The 17,386-nt window shown below is 34.7% G+C and overlaps 1 protein-coding gene across 5 annotated transcripts in view; it reads left to right on the forward strand.

Moving 5' to 3' along the window:
- The window catches only part of CPEB4 (cytoplasmic polyadenylation element binding protein 4), an 80,659-nt gene that overhangs the window by 47,243 nt on the left and 16,030 nt on the right, over positions 1–17,386 (forward strand). For 2 of the 5 annotated variants that reach the window (XM_072630994.1, XM_072630993.1), the window contains exons 4-5: positions 1,264–1,314; positions 16,240–16,263. The exons of 2 other annotated variants lie outside the window; for them this stretch is intronic. In XM_072630994.1, the coding sequence (XP_072487095.1) occupies positions 1,264–1,314; positions 16,240–16,263 (75 nt within the window). The remainder of the gene's footprint in view (positions 1–1,263; positions 1,315–16,239; positions 16,264–17,386) is intronic. One more of the 5 variants, XM_072630995.1, reaches the window with a different exon arrangement.

Genomic DNA, 17,386 nt, shown 5'->3' on the forward strand with positions numbered 1-17,386 from the left:
GTTAAAAACAGAAAAGATTTTCTGAAGTTGGTTATTTTGCAGATTATGTTAGCATATAAAGATGTTGTCGACCATGGAGTATCTTCTGTGCAGTAGTGTCATTTTTTTTCCACCCCATACCCTTGGGGAGTCTGGCAGGGCTCTGGATATAAATTCTATAATTAGGGTTCCCTAGTGTGGCTCAGAACTACCTAAGATATTTTCAAAATTTCTGTAGTGCCTTGGAAGTTAGAATATTCTGAGGCCAAAATTTTCTTGTATTGACTCCCCTGTCAATACAGATTTTGATGTCAGGGTTTTTTGCTGGTTGTTTTCTACCACTTGCACTTAGGGAACCTCCATTAGATATGTGGTAACTTGGAAATGTGGTCATAGTGATGTTATAAAGTTTAATGTAGCTCCCTGCACATAGACAATGAATAATCTTTGTATTTTATTTGATTTACTCTTATAAGACTCAGCTATTCACCATTTTACCAAAACATAAATGTAATTGAGCAAAATTATTCATTCTAGAAGAATGAAGAGCACCATACATAATCTGTTTCATCATCATGAGCCTGTAGATTTAGAATGATCAGAGGAAGGGAAATTTTATGTTGTTTTAGAGGATTACTAATTTTGAAATTTTTTCTTTTTTGCAAAGACTTAAATTACACTTATTTGGTTCAGTTTATGAGGAACAATATTGTCCTGTACTTGGAAATATTTAAAACTTAAAGGATGCCAAAATGTCTAGGCATGCTTTTGAATTGAGTCACATGTGTGTTATAGTCATACTCTTAAGTGATATATGCCTTAAGGAACAAATGAAAAAAAAAGTACACCTGTGAGAAAAAAAATGTAGATTGTATATGTTAATTTGGGACATGAGCTTGTAATTTGTAATAGTGCTGGAGGTAGTTTATAGAAAAGTATATTGCATAGAGATTCAGAAGTAAAGAGTGATCTTATATCTTCATGGTAACACTTCAGAATTTATCGGACTGTCCTGTTTCAAAATTATATATAAAAAGGCTAATGCATATGTCCACTGACACACCCTTGTTATGATTTGCTATCTGACATGAGAAGACATAGAAGTTAGCCATCTCTTTGTGGGTCTTAAAATTATCATTAGTTACAAAATAAATTCCTTCCCAAATATAACTTATTTATATCTTACTACCTGAAGAACTACAGTTTTCAATCTAATATATCTAAGCTATTTGAGCACTGATTTTACAAAAAATGAATTTAGTAATGGCCTTCTTTTACCTTCAGGTCGTCTAAACTATTCATATCCAGGATCTGATAGTTCTCTGCTTATTAATGGTAAGTGCTAATTGCCTTAAGTTAGTGAAGTTCAATGAGCTAGAAAAATTAATAGCTCCTGAGGAAGTATAGTAGTTGTACATGCAGCTGAATCAAAAAATAAGGCTTATGATAATAGCTTGGTATTATTGTAGGTTTAAAATAATTTGAGGATACTAAGTTTAATTCTCTTTTAATTGTTACAGAAAAATTGCCATAAGGATTTGAGAATAGACTGAATTGCTAGAATATGTTGGCGATGAAAAGAATGAAAATCCCTTAATGGTATATAGAGTCATAGCATATTAGAGCTAACCAAAATTATCAAGGTCTACTCTATCCCTCTAGTTTCATATATTAGGAGTGTAAGAATTGTTGTTGAGCCATATACAACTCTTTGTGACCCCATTTGGGGTTTTCTTGTCAATGGTACTGGAGTGGTTTGCCATTTCCTTCTGCCACTCATTTTACAGATAGGGAAACTGAGGCAAACAGGGTTAAATGACTTGCCCAGGGTTGCATTGCTAGTAAGTATCTGAGGCCATATTTGAACTCAAAAAGGTGAATCTTCCTGACTCCAGCCCTACCACTCTGTCCACAGTGTCACCTAGCTTTCCCAACATAGGAATAGTAACTGACATTTAGAAAGCACTTTCAAGTCTTCAAAGCACTATTTATATATGTTATTTCTTTCAAGAGATATTTACTCTTCAGGGAAGTACTTTGCTTAAGGCTGCAAAACAAATTAATGGCAAGAGTTGTGACCAGAACTAAAGTCTACTAACTTTAAATCCATTTTATAGTTCTATTTTATACCATGTTATTTCTCTGAGTTATAGCTCACTGAATGGTTGTTGCCTCAGACCAACTGAGACCTGGGGAAGACCTTACCTTAAAAAGACATCTGAAGATATCTCTAGCCGTCCTGACCTGTGTCTTGCCACTGAACTTAGATGACCCTGGAGGAGAGAGAATGAGGCTGGTGACTTTTCACAGCCCTGCCTCACTTAAATCCAATTCACTTGCAAGTCATGACATCACCCTGCCAATGTCATTGATCCTCTGTGAGAATGGAGGACAAACAACAATATCTACCCCACTCCCCACCTGCATTCTAGAATTGTAATCTTAACAACATTTGCTAGACTGGCGTTTTTCTAAAGAAGCGTGGCATGGTGGTTGATCCGTGAAGACAAGAACTATCTTGTTTCAAGTCTTTATGTCTGTCAGTGTGCATTTTGCATAATAACAGTAGCAGGCATTTCTATAATGCTTTAAAGTTTGCAAAGCACTTTCCATACATGATTAGGGTTTTTATACTTCATACATAGAGTTTTCACCCTCTGTGGTAATAATAGGTGGTAATAGTGCTGTTATTGCTCTTCCTGCTTCTTGTATGTGGGAGCTAGGGCTCAGGATGTGTAAGTGGTTTGCTAATGGTCAAGTTGTCAGAGAGACTGGAGCCTGAGTCTTCCTGATTTAGTCCAGCCTTCTATCTGTTATTCTGTCTAGACTGTCATAGTAAGCACTTGATAATTGTTAACTGAATCTGCTCAAATAATGGCTAAATATGTAATCAAGTATTTAAAACCAGAAAAGGCACACTTATTGCCAAAACCTCTAAAACACTAGAGAGGATGTTATAGTATATAAGCTGTAACATGAGGAAGAGAAGGAGAAAGTTCCAGTGAGCATGGTAGTGACTTTATTTACTATAGCTGTGTTGAACTGTAATATATTTAAATGTTATTAATCAGACAAGGGTTCTTTTTCTCTAAGGATTCTGGTTAAGTTCTAAAAACAATTGTTTCATGATATAATGAGTGTTAGGTAAATGTTATCTTTCATTTATGTAAGGATGCTTTGAGTATTTGATGATGAGAAAATATATCCTAAAACTATTATGACAAACTCCAAAGGGTATCACATTGTAAATGTAAAAATCATATAAATTTACTCACTGACCATCATTTTTAACTTAGTCGAAATTCTATGACAACTTTCAGAACTCAAACATTTAAATGAAAAACAAAAACTAGGAAGAGTAAGGGAACCCCTTTTGCCTTTCTTTGTCCAGTAGAGAACTTGCTAGTTAATGTGAAGCAGAGGTGGTTTCTTGATGAGTCATCTCCTGAGTGCATGTAGAGTACAAGATCTTTGAAAGAGGAGGGAAAGACCTCAAGCCTCATCTGACCCTCAGCTTCCATTCTCTATGGAAATAGATTCTTCTCTCTGCTTTTTTTATTGAAGCTGCTTGGGTGCAGCAGAGCTGCAAATAACACTAAAGTCTGGAAAAATCCCCTGATCCTGCCACAAGCTTTGTGAACCTGTACTTTGCCTATAGATAGTACCACATATTCTAGTGGAACTTTAAGAATCTCAGAGCTTATACTAATGATAAAAATAACATAACAAAAGACCTATAGAACCCTGAACACTTAAACCTCCTGGACTACAGGCTCTCTCTCTCTCTTTCTCTCTCTCTTTCTCTTTCTCTCTCTCTCTGATACGAAGGACTTTTTTTCTGGTTTTAAAGACTTGCAGGTAAGACCTTTGGCATTTCCTCATTTTGCATTCTAATAAAATCACATCTGAACCAAAAATACAATTACTTCTTTTTTGGAGATATATTTGTTATTTTTTAAAACACTACACAAGATATTTAGTTCTTAGGATACAAGATGCAGTGAAAATTTCAAATTTTGTTTCATAATAAAACAAAATGAACCTTTATAGTTAATACATGCCTCTGTCCTTAAGATTCTCTAGTGGCTTCCCATTGTACATAATGTCAGAACTTAGCTCCTTTATTGCCTACTACTCTGCTGAATATACTCAATATTTCTACTATGCAATCTTTTATTGATTTAATAAATACTGTTTGCTTGTTGCAGAGCGCTGTGCTAAACGCTAGGGGAGATACAATTTTTAAAATAAAACATGGTCTGTGCACTCATAGGAACTCCTACAGATAATCCATACATAGATGAATGTGCAATATTTTATAAGTGCCTTTGAAAGTTAGGCTTTATGGGGTAAGTTATATTTGAATTGGGTCTTAAAGTATGGGTAGGAATTAAACAGGGAAGTGAAATAATATATGTAAAGCACTTTGCAAACTTTAAAGCTCTGTATAAATGTTAGTTGTTAAATATTGGGTGTTGGAAGGACATTCCAGACAGGAAAAAAGTGGTAGCAAAGACATGGGGCCATAGAGTCCAGTTTGGCAGTCAACCTGCATCTTTCTCTGAGCCTTCTCTCAGACTGTTTCCTTTACCAGGATTACCTTTCTTTGCTCACCAAATTTTTTCTTCCTTTAACATTTAAATGCTGTCCCCATCTAGCTCCCATACAATAGCTGTGTTCTCTTCTCTGATTCTCCTTTCCTTGCAATGAACTTATGCTTATGCAAATGTAAAAGAAGACTTTTGCGGGGAAGAGGAGACCATATCTGGGATTTCCCTGGTATAGGGAGCTCCTGATAAGGCAACTTAAAATAATTGAAATATCTAACCTTGTTTACATCTTAAGTGTATTGCATTTGTTTAAAATGGCAAGCTTTTGGAGGATTGCGATAGTTTGTATTATTTGCTTTGTAAAGTTCCTAAAATTGGTGTTTAGTAAATGATGGTATCTAAAATATTAGTCCTAGCTTTTTTGTTACTTCTTCTATATGGAATATGAGGTCCTGTTTCCATTAGTTAATTGTAGATGATTTTTCTCTTTATTAGAAATAAAAACAGAAGGTAATGTGACAATGAATTTGCATGTTTAAAGAATTCTACATTTGGCTCTGCTACTAATTTGCTGTGTGACCTTGGGGCAGTTCCTCAATGCTTTGTGGACAGATGAGTGTTAAGTAAATGCTGAATTTGAATTTCAACCTCAGTTTCCTCATTGTAACACTAGTTAATTTTTAAGGCACCTTGATTGAAACCCTAAAATTTTGTCTCATAATTAAACACAGTTGTAATCCACAGTGCCTAAAATGAGAAATGTGTATAGAAAATTTTATTGTTGACTCACTGCAAAATAATTAGCTATTGCTAAACAATACTAGGGAAGCAGCGTGGTATAGTGGATAGATTACTAGATTGCTAGATTATAGATTTTAAAAGTCTAGAACACCTGAATTTCTATTCTGTTGCACAGTTGTAGCTAGATGACTTGATCAAGTCAAATCACTTAAGATCACAGTTTCCTTATCTCTAAAATAGGGATATTATGTACTTCACAGGGTTGTTGTGAGGCTCAAATAAAACGATGTATGTAAAGAGTTTTATGGAGTTTAAAACATCATATAAATATTGCTGTTATTAAAATTTTATGTAGATTTCATGATCTCTTAACCCACTGAGCATTAAATGTCAAGAAAGTGAGATGTCTCTTCTCTCTCCCCCCCACCATCCCCCCCCACCCCCCAAAAAATATATATACATCTAACTGTGTTTAAGATTACTATGTACCTGATGGCTCAGAATTAAGCCCTGGGCATACTAAGAAAGGCCAAAACACTCCCTGCCTTTAAGGAGCTCACATTGTAATGGAGGAGATAACGTGAATAGCTATGTAACAGACGATATATATCTGATAAACTGGAGGTCATCTCCGAGGACAGGCTTTAAAGAGGATAAGTAAAGACTTTCTGAAGAAGGTGGGATTTTAGTGAAATTTGAATCCAGAAAACAGAGATGAAGAGGGAGAAAATTTCAGACTCAGAGGATATCTGGTGAAAATATAGAAGTTCAGGAAATGATTCTTATTCAAGGAACAGAAAAGAGGCTAGCACTACTAGATCATAGAGTACGTAGAAAGAATAAAGTTTAAGAAGACTGAAAAGATAGGAAGGGGCCAGTTTATGAAGGGCTTTCAAAGCCAAACAAGATTTTATATTTGATTTTGGAGGTGATAGGGAGCCGCTGGAGCTTATTGGGGCTAACTCTCTAAGAAGGGGTAAGTAGACTGATTTCTCAAAGGCAATGCCAACAGAACGGAAGCTCAGTCAGGTCCTACAAACTGAACAACTTCCACTATGGACCTGTGTCTCTAGTCTAGCCTACTGAAGTAAACCCTTAAAAAACTCGGTGGTAGTCACTGAAAGGTTGTCTACCAAGTAATCAGTTTTCTCATCAACAGCCACTCATGATGACTTGAAGGTTTGTTCTTATGAAATCAAAGTTTTCCTGAAGTATTGAAGCAATTGTTTCATCATTCTTGTAATATTTCTAGGTTTCACGTATATGGCTTTATATGATTGCTAACAATTCTTAGTTTTTAGAAGCTAGTTATTCTGTTTGTGTTAATTGTCAAATTATAAGCCTTCATTTTTCTTCATACTTGGCGTGTTTTAGCCTTTATCACTCAAAGTTCTGGGCAACTTTCTAAGACTGTTGTTCCTCTTTCATTCTCAGAGGACCAATGCTATCACCAGTGTGATGTCTTGACTTACTCCTGCATTGGATTTGAATAATTGTAGAGCTATGCAAAGTCATCAGCCTCACCCTTTCTTCCAGAGTTATCAAAATGCAGTGGCAAGACAAAGGTCAAGATGACTGGCAGTGGCCCAGGATGCAGTGGGTGACCTTGACCTTTCTAAATTAAGGTCTTTACCAGGTCTCATTTTGTCTGAGACCATACCCATTCCGTCCTCTAGGACTAAGGTGCAAAGAAAGTGTTCACCTGCATTGGTAAGAGGAATTTTGTCTCCTGAAAGTTTCCAAAAACCAATGAAAGAAATCACAGATCTAGTTTCTATCTATATAAAGTACCATTTAAATGTCAGCTCTTACTGTAAGACAATAGTTGTATTGTGGAAAGAGCACTGGATTTTGAATTAGAAGACATGAGGTTGAATCCAGGCTCTGAAGTGTAACTATAATTTCTGTTTGTTATCACGCATGTTATGTAACCCCAAAGTTCCCCTTCCCTCATTCTAGTTTCTTCCTAGCAGAGTGCTTTACACATGGTAGATCCTTAATAAATATTTAATGATTGAGCATCTGTAAAAAATTAGGATAATAAACACTTGCACTAAAATGAGATAAAGTATTTCTGTAAATGAACACTAAGAAGCACTAAGATAAGTGGAAGCTAGTTTTTCTTATTATTTCTCACAGTGGCTGTTTTGTGGGTTTTTTTTTTTTTAATGAAAAGCCAGCTGATTATTGGTCTTATGTTGGAAACACTTGACTGTTTCAAATGAAATGATATTTGTATTACATTTAGCACAGTCTGTCACATAGGTCTTTAATAAATGTTTAATAAATCCTTTATCACTTCTAGTTCTAATAGAGCTGTCCTAAAATTTTTATTCTAGATTACAGGGGTAATTACCCCTCCTTATATGACATTAGTTTCAGACTAATTAAGCAGACTGGCTAGATTGACTAGAGTCAATCATGGTGAAAGGCCTGTTGATCGTGGCCGTAGGTTTATAGGAGTTCATGGTTTTTAGAGCTGGAAGGGACCATAGAGATTGTCCAACCACCTCATTTTCAGTTTCATCTTAAAATCAACACCAATACTGTACAAAAAGCTAGATGAAGTAAAGAAAATCACTTGTTCAATTATTCCCCTATAAAAAAGTTACTTTGTTTTTATAGTTACGTGTGCATTTTCATATATCTTCATTATTTTTTTAAATGTAGCTAGGAGCCTCAAAAGCTAGAAGTGACCAGTGCCTCTTAGAACTTCTGTGAGCTTTTGAGCATTCTGTAGTAAGGTGGTCCTCACTAATGTTATTTCATATTAACTCAATACTTCTGTAATTTTTATCAAATCACTTAACTACCCTCTCTGCCACAATTCCTATATTCATTGAACCATCAGCTATTGTATGACTGGTAGCCTTTAAGGGAAGTGTTGCAAGTGTTCCTTTATGGTACATCTATAAAATGAGTGTTAGATGAATCACCTGAAGGAACATGGTTAGATAAACCTTAATATAAAATTGAAAAATCTCACTCTAGTGATTGGTCACCCATCTGTCATTGTTCCTATAAAATTTATTATGCCAAATTATGTTTTTCCACTTAACATGTTTTTATGAAACCATTTAATGTTTCAGGAGGTTTGCCTGAACAATATTGAACATAGTTTAATGTATAACAGTATAATACTTTGAATGCAACAATAGATTCTACTTTAAGAGAAGGGATTTCTTTTCATTTCCTTTGGAAAGATTTTACAGGAGTTATAAAGGACTTAGATAAGTAGAGACTGCACAGACACCGAAGAAACCTAAAATTACCATTATGTGAGTCAGAATCTTAAACGAACCAAAGGTGTCAAGATGCTTAGAGTTTTGAATTAGGGAAGGAGATGAGCAGGTGAATGCTATAGTTTATGTTGTTCACTGGCAATCAAGACAAAAGTTATGTGAAGTCATCAGAGAGATTTTAGGAAAGCAGAAGAATCTGTTCTGTTTTTAAGATCTTTTAGAGAAATTGACTCCAAGGCTACCTTCTAATTTATAGCCATTGTTCTCCCAATTTTTCCTTATAGTCCAAAGCTTTTAAGCTTTGATTTAAGCTCACTTCATTTGTTTAATGAAAATAATGGAATTCTTAGCATGTAATAATTTTGAGGTAGAGTTAACATTTGAAAGTGTTGAAGAGCGTCTAAAAGGGGGTAGTCAAGATGTTGAATGGGCTCAGGGTGGGACTATTAGAGGATCAGTTGAAAGAATTGGGGATATTCAGCTTCTTGAGAGTAGGAACGTAGCTATTGTCTGGCACAGAGCACGCATTAAATAAATGCATCTTGATTAATGTTTAGCCTAGAAAAGAGAAATTGGGTTGGCCTCAAGTAATTGAAAGATTGTTATGTGAAATACTTATTAGATTTTGTTCTGCTTGGCAGAGGGCAAAAACTAAGAGCAGTGGATATTAAGTTGTCAAGAAGCAGATTAGGTCTTAATATAATAAAAAGAAACACTTCCTAATAGTTAACTATTCAGTAGTGCCATGGGTTACCTCTGGATTCTCCTTCACTAAAAGTCTTCAGAGAAAGGCTGAATGGCCAGTTGTTCTTGTCCGTACATGGATCAGGCTAGATAGCCTCTGAGAGTCTGATTACATAATTCAGTTTGTTTTTCTTGCATTATGATTTGGCCTTCAACAATTTATGTTGTGTTCTCCATTTAAATATAAACAGATAAAAAAGATAGCTGTTATCAAAGTATTCAAAATGCTTTTTTTTATCATGTACTAAAATCATTAGCTTCCAAACAAATCACCATCATGTACCTCTGGAAACCTCTAAAAGCAGTGTTGAGTGTATTACGCTATATATTGATATCATTTCACTTATTTCAATGTTGCTTTGGGGAAAAAAAAGAAAACTTGAAAAACAAGCTGACTGTGATTCACTGTGTTGGGTTTTTTCCTTTGTTTTAGCAATATAAGAATTTGAAATTTTCCAGATATTTTCGAATGTCTATTTGTAATTCTTTGAGAGGGTGATTAGTATCTGTAGGGTATAGATGGAGAAAAGTAGATGGAAAAAACTTGAAAAGTTATGGAAGTGCAATCAGCTGTGTGAGACTTAGAATTTTGAAAGTGATTATGTATACATTTAAAGTCATCAAATGTTTGCTAAATATGTTCTGTGTTTAAAAGTACTTTGCTTGTTACTGGAGCTGCAAAGATGAAAACTGATAGTCTCAGTTCTCAAGAACCTCATAGTTGAATGAAGGGGAAGCATATTAAATTTACATGAATAAGTAGGGTAGAAGGGAGAATGTGATTCTGTCAAAGGAGAGAATAAAGCTTCCCCCAGTTAAATTTGAAAAAGGAAGGTATCAGCTGGATGTATCATAGAGTAGGTGGCACCTTCAGGCCTTAAAAGAAAAGGATTTCAAGAACCTAAGCAACCAGACTCATATAAAGTATTTCTAGCTCTCAAGCTTCAGAGATACAGGTTGAACTAAGCTCACTTAAGACTTCTTCCAATTCTGATTCTATAACATATGAAAAGCTAACTTGAGTTGTTCTGGTTTGGACCTCACCATGGAATCTGTAGTCTTATTTTGCATCAAGAGAGAAATGACATAATGCTTTTTGTTAACCACTTTTTGAAGTCAGGAATACTTTTTGAAGTCCTAGGTAACACCAAAAGGACCAAGGAATGTTTATTTTCTTTTGTCTAGTATATTTTATGGAATATTGCCTCAGAGAGCTATGAGATTTTTTTCTGCCTCCATGCAAAAGAATTGTTCTTATTTGTCTGTGGGGGTGGTATTTTGTTGTTCTGCTGTTTTCTCTTTTAGTTGTTCTACCAAGTTTCCTCTACAAAATTAACTATTATTCCAAAACTTATAAAATCAAAAGTATTAATGAAATGTTAAGGCATTCTGTGTGTGTATACATACATACACACACATACATATATACATATACACATGTATTTCTTTGCCTCTTAGTATTCAGAGCATTTTGAAGCATTAAATAAACATATATTTGCTCCTGTGGGAAAATTTATGAGGTTACTTTAAGATTAAGTATAAAACAGTATTTCAGTAGATGAAATTGTTTGGTTGTATCTGCAATAAGAGGATTAAATGCATATTGGGAAAAGTCATATATATGTACATATGTGTGCGCGTGTATATATGTAGCATGGTTCTTTGTTCTAGAGCAGAGATTCTTAACCTTCTTTTGTGTCATGGACCCATTTGGCAATTTGGTGAAACCTGTGAAGCCCTTCTCAGAATTATGTTTTAAATGTATATGATGAAATACATAGGATTACAAAGGAAATCTATTATATTAAAATTTAGTTTTCAGAATACCTTTTTTAAACCAAGTTGACAAAACCCAGGTTAAGAACCCCAGCTCTTGAGTTAAATTTAAGGACTGATTATGATCTTTTACCCTCAAGGATCTTGCAACATAATTATAGGACATAGAATGGACAGGATATAATATATATAATGATAATTTTTACTCCAAATTTTATTCCCTAACCACTCAAACAAGTAGAGCTTTACTAATTATTTTTTATCTTACATTCGAGATGGCATTTCGATTGGTATGATTTGCGTATGGAACATCATAGCAGTAAACAAATGCATCTACATTTCATTTGAAACTAAGCCCATAGATGTAGAAATCTAAAATTTTAAACATACTGTATAGGCTCATTGGCCTCTCTGACTTTCTGGTTAGTCACTTTCTCTTCCTAAGATAGTGTGGTATAATGGAAAAAGCATTGAATTTGAAGGCAGAACTAGGTATCCATGTCTTCTCTGCCCTTTTCCAACAGTGTGACTTTAGGTAAATCTCTTCATTTTTCTGTACTTCAGCTCATTCGTTTATAAAATGAAGGAGTACCAAGTGATCAGTCTCAACCCCCAATTCCAAATCTATGATTATATTTATTTGACCAGACTAATGTTTTTAATCCCCTTTAAGGAATCATTTCTTTGAAATATTTTATATATATATATATATATTCATTTTATTTATTTTTAATGTTCTACAATCACTACCATAGAACTTAGATTTTTTTCCCCCTACTTGCGCCCCCCCCCCCCCCCCCCGCTTCCCAAGACGACATACAATTCTAGATAGGATCTACACATACATTCCTATTGAATACATTTTCACTATAGTCATGCTGTGTAGAAGAACTAAAATAAATGGGAAAAATCATATAACAAACCAAAACGTAACACACACACACACGCACACACACACACAAAATGATCTGCTACATTCTGTGATTGAATTCCATTGTTCTTTCTCTGAATGTGGAAGGCATTTTGCCTTAGAAGACCATTGGGAATTTTTTTTTTTTATGTCTTTGCATTGCTGTGAAGATCCAAGTCTACCAGAAAAAACTCTCGCACACTGTGGTCGTTGCTGTGCACAAAGTTCTCCTGGTTCTGCTCCTTTCACTCAGCATCACATCATATAAGTCTTTCCAGGTCTCTCTGAAGTCTTCTTGTTCATCATTTCTTATGGTGCAATAGTACTCCATTACATTCATATACCGTAATTTATTCAGCCATTCCCCAATTGATGGACATCCCCTTGATTTCCAGTTTTTGGCAACTACAAAGAGTGCTGGTATAAATATTTTTGTACATGTGGGACCCTTTCCCATTTTTATGATTTCTTAGGGATACAGTCCTAGAAGCATTATTGCTGGGTCAAAGGGTATGCACATTTTTGTAGCCCTTTGGGCATAGTTCCAAATTGCTCTCCAGAATGGTTAGATGAGCTCATAGCTCCACCAACAATGAATTAGTGTTCCAACTCTCCCACATCCTCTCCAACATTTATCATTTTCCTGTTCTGTCATGTTTGCCAATCTGATAGTGTGATGTGGTATCTCAGAGTTGTTTTGATTTGCATCTCTCTAATCAAAAGTGATTTAGAGCATTTTTTCATATGATTATAGATATCTTTAATTTCTTCCTCTGAAAATTGCCTGTTCATATCCTTTGAGCATTTATCAATTGGGGAATGACTTATATTGTTGTATATTTGACTCAGTTCTCTATATATTCTAGAAATGAGGCCTTTATCCCCAAGATTAGCTGTAAAAATTCTTTCCCAATATACTATATCCTTTCGAATTTTGGTTACATTGGGTTTGGTTGTGCAAAAACTTTTCAGCTTAATGTAATGGAAATTATCCATATTGCACTTCATAATGCTTTCTATCTCTTCTTTAGTCAAAAATTCTTCCCTTCTCCATAAATCTGATAAATACACTATTCCTTGCTCCTCCAGTTTATCTATGGTATCAATCTTTATACCTAGATCGTGTACCCATTTGAACTTTATTCTTGTGTACAGTGTCAGGCATGGGTCTATGCCTAGTTTCCGCCACACTGTTATCCAGTTTCCCCAGCAATTTTTGTCGAACAGTGAGTTCTTATCCCAGAAGCTGGGGTCCTTGGGTTTATCAAACAGGAGGTTGCTATATTCCTTGCGTACTGTGTCTTGGGTACCTAGCCTGTTCTTTGAAATATGTTAATAAAAGGTCTTTCTAGTCTTCAAATGTATGAAGCCTTTGCACTATAATATGTAGCCCTGTGTACATTACTTGGGGGGATGGGAGGTGGAGAATGAGCTGAGGTAAGGTATAGTTATTGTAAAAATAGCCTCAATATGCTCATTACTCACTTCGTACTCCCTGTGTTCCACTTAGGTATCAAAATGAGTTTTGCTTGTCATGGGGACACACACACAGACACACACACACAGACACAGACACACACACACACGCATACACACACACCCTCCTACCTTTACACCAGTGACACTGGCCTTCTTGCTGTTCTGCAAACAAGACATTCCATCTCCCACCTGCAGGCATTTTCTCTGGCTGTCTGCGGTGCCTGGAATACTCACCCTCCTCTTCTTTCCCCTCCTTATTCAAGTCCCAGCCAAAATCCAAAATTCTACAAGAAGCCTTTTCTGATCCCCCTTAATTCTACTGCCTTCCCTCAGTTGATTATTTCCATTTTATCTTGTAGAAAGTTGTTTGCAGCAGAGTAAATATCAAATAAATGTTTGCTGACTGACTACAAAGTAATATAATGTCTTAATTTGACAGTTTTTCAGTATCCATTTTGTGATTATCTGCTTATCAATAATTTTTAACCATATTTCATTTATATTAAGTTTCAGGCATAATTTTTGCCAAAATTAAATTTGTCTTCAAAATTAAATTGTTGAGTAGTTTTAAAATCAAAAATAAATTTATGGTTAATGGGAGAAAGTCCTATTACTCAGAAGGGATCACTTCAGTTCTAATTGATGGAGTTTGTAGGATTTTTATGTATGACTGAGAAGATAGTGATTTTTTTTCTTCTTTTAGTAGTTACTTTTCTTGAGTAGCATTTTTCAACTGATATTTAACTAGAATGTTCCCCCACCTCTCCAAAAAAAGAGTTCCTCAATGCAAATACTAGGTATTCAGGAGGATACAAGTATGCAAGCAGTCTTTTTGTTTGCTAGATATGTAGTATTTTCTGTTAGAGAGCAAGAAACACTTGACAGTTATGAGTTTGGAATGGATGATTGTTTTTGAAAACAATTTATTGCCAGATATTTCAAGCATACTGTCTTAACTTTTTGGGTTCAAGTATAAATTGAAATAGGCAAAATGGGGGCAATGCTGAATACTCTGATACATGATAAAGTGGCAGCATTTAATTAAAAGTTTTAACCACTAGATTTTTGTGTAGTTTTACCAATTGTTTTTGTTTTATGGAGTTCAGAAGTTTGAAATTTCTTTCATCTTTGTTCTGTACAGAACTGCTGTTCCTGGGGCTGTATTTATCTTTGAAATAACTGAAAATTGGAAAGATTTTTAATAATAAAACTTAGTTTAGAAAAGTTTATTTATATTCAGATTTTCTGTTTGCTTCCATAGCCCTTAAACATTTGATTAAGTACCTAGAATTAATGAATCCAAGAACTTTGTAGTATTGATTTGGCTTTAAACTCTCTGGTGTTTAAAACAGGAATATGAGTGGATTATCTTATACTTTGAGTTATGAATCTTTTTAACACATATTTACCTACTCCCTCACCCCCCAGAAAGGGAAGGAATAAAGAAAATTATTTTCCCCGTAAATTTGGCTATTTTCAGACTTAAAAATTGACCAGTAGGTCTCACTTTGTTTTAACTTTTTCAGTTCATTCATTCAGTCATTTATCCTTCTATTTATCTCTTTATTTGTCTCTTTTATTTATTTGTTGATAGTACTTTTCCTGATTGGCATGAACTAGCACTATCCATGGAAGAAAATGTATTTTATCACAAGTAATTTTTTTTAATCTTTAGCTAAGTTGGTGCCTTTCTAGTATGATTTAATGTATCTTCTTATTTGATATTATTTGCTGGATAACTGGAAGCAAATGCCTGTCCATTGCTTATATGGACATAGTCAAAGTCTGAGAATGTAGTTACTAAACATTCTTCAGTAACACTGCTACATTCCCAGACTTCCCATGTTGCTCAAATGAATTAAGGCACTGCCACTACCAATGGTAAAAGCTGCCTCGTGAACTTTGCTGGTAAACTTGGCAGGCAGTTTCATGGTGGTTATTGGGGACAGATTCAATTGGAGGAATATTTGCCAGTGCTGTTCAGTGTTCAGGATAAGATATCACAGAGATAGCAATTTCCCTCCTAAATCAAGCTATCCAGTTGGGAATGGGCAGCCTGGAGAGGTCATTCTTCTCACCTCCATCTTTTTCAAGGTCTTTACGAAAAGGATAAATGGCCCCTTGTTAGGTATGTTGTAGAGTACTCAATTTGAGTATTGAGGAACTGCTTATTTACTTTTGGCTACCTTGTTTTCTTAGCTACAGGCCTTTTTGAGATAAAACCCCAAAAGTACGAACTTTGCTACTATCCATTTGTGGTTGTAGGTTTGATGAGGTATAAGATTTCTAAATTCTGCAAAAACAATATTGTTTGGGCATGGTTTGAATACTGGAGTTATCGGTGTTGTCTTTCCTTTAGTCATTGAGCTAGTTATATATGGAAATTGCTAAGTGTATTGCATGACAGAAAATATGAATAAAGTACTGCAACGTCACTAAATTGCTGGTAACCAGGAAACTAGCTATGAGAAAAATTGGAAAGTAAGAGCAGTATTAAGTACACATTTATTTCTGACTTGGACATCTGATTATCATAGCACAGATGCTAATGAGGATATACTGTCTTTTTTTTTTTTTTTTTGAAACGTTAGAGTATGTGGGGGTATGGGATTGGAGGAATGGCATCTTCTTTTTCAAAAATGTTTTTTTAAAAAGACTAATGCCTAGATTTGCTATGTTCAAAATTATTTTGAGATGTTTCAGCCAAGGAATGAGATCAAACATATCATGGCAATTTCATAAGTCATGAGATGAAAATACACTTGATACTTATAACAATGTTTGAAAGGTTGTTTTTTTTTTCTCATTTGACATGCAGCAAGGACATATGGGCGAAGGCGAGGTAACATTACTATTTTTAACTTTCTAATGTGTAATGTGTATCATGACAAATCACTAAATTTGTTTAGTCCCTAGTAACTTTATAAAAATGAGGCAACCTTACTTTAATCCAAGCTTAGTTTGTATATTTTAGTAATATATGAGACAAAACCATTTTAGCAAATTAAATTAACTGCATAAAATAGGTGTTGATTTTAAAAATAACCAATTCATGATCCTTATATTTAATAATTTATTTCTACTTTCTTTTCAAAAGCAATTAAAAGAAACTTTACCCTTAATAGTAAGTTTTTAACTCCACAAAGTTAAACTTACTTTCACAGATAAATTTATTATGTTCAGTGATACTTTTTCTAAAAGAACATAGTGATTAGTTTTTTGAAAAACTGTACTGAAATCCCAAAAGAACATTGGGATATTTCAACAAATCTTAGCTTACTGTCAGAAATGCTGGTAAATGTTAAACTATCAGATTTTCAAAATATATATGTATATGTATGTATAGCATTTAAATTTAATCTGCTTTATTAATTTTTCCACTATTTTCTTACATCTAGAAATCAACAAAAACAATTCAAGCCCTGATTTGTAGTGCGTTTGTTCATTTCCAAAGTATAAATGCTGACCTTGGAAATTTAACAATAGGCTTTTGAGGCAGAGCCACTGGCCATACTATGAATTACTAAGATCGAATCCTGTCTCTCCCTCCACCCCTATGCATATGTTCATGTGCAAAGTATCTATAACCTACTCTGTATAATATATGTTAAATGTCATCCTTGTCACATAATACCTGAGATACGGAAAAAAGGGTTTCTATACTACTTTTATATTTGATTCAATATGCAATTTCATAACTTGCTCTGTGTGTGTGTGTGTGTGTGTGTGTCTTGTTTTTCTTTATTTGTTTGTTTGTCTTTTGAGACTGAGTCACCCTATCTGGCCCAGGCTAGAAGTATAGCTAGTACTCATGGACCTGCTCCCACTACTGATTGGCATGGGAACTTTGATCCATTTCTGATCTAATACCTTTTCTTACTTAGGCAACTTGGTGAGCCTGCCAGAAGGCTGGGGATGCCCCAATCAACTTTAACTCACTGCAGCTCAAAATTTTTGAGCTCCAG

The sequence above is a fragment of the Notamacropus eugenii genome, chromosome 1 (assembly GCF_028372415.1).
Source record: "Notamacropus eugenii isolate mMacEug1 chromosome 1, mMacEug1.pri_v2, whole genome shotgun sequence".
NCBI classification, from domain to species: domain Eukaryota; kingdom Metazoa; phylum Chordata; class Mammalia; order Diprotodontia; family Macropodidae; genus Notamacropus; species Notamacropus eugenii.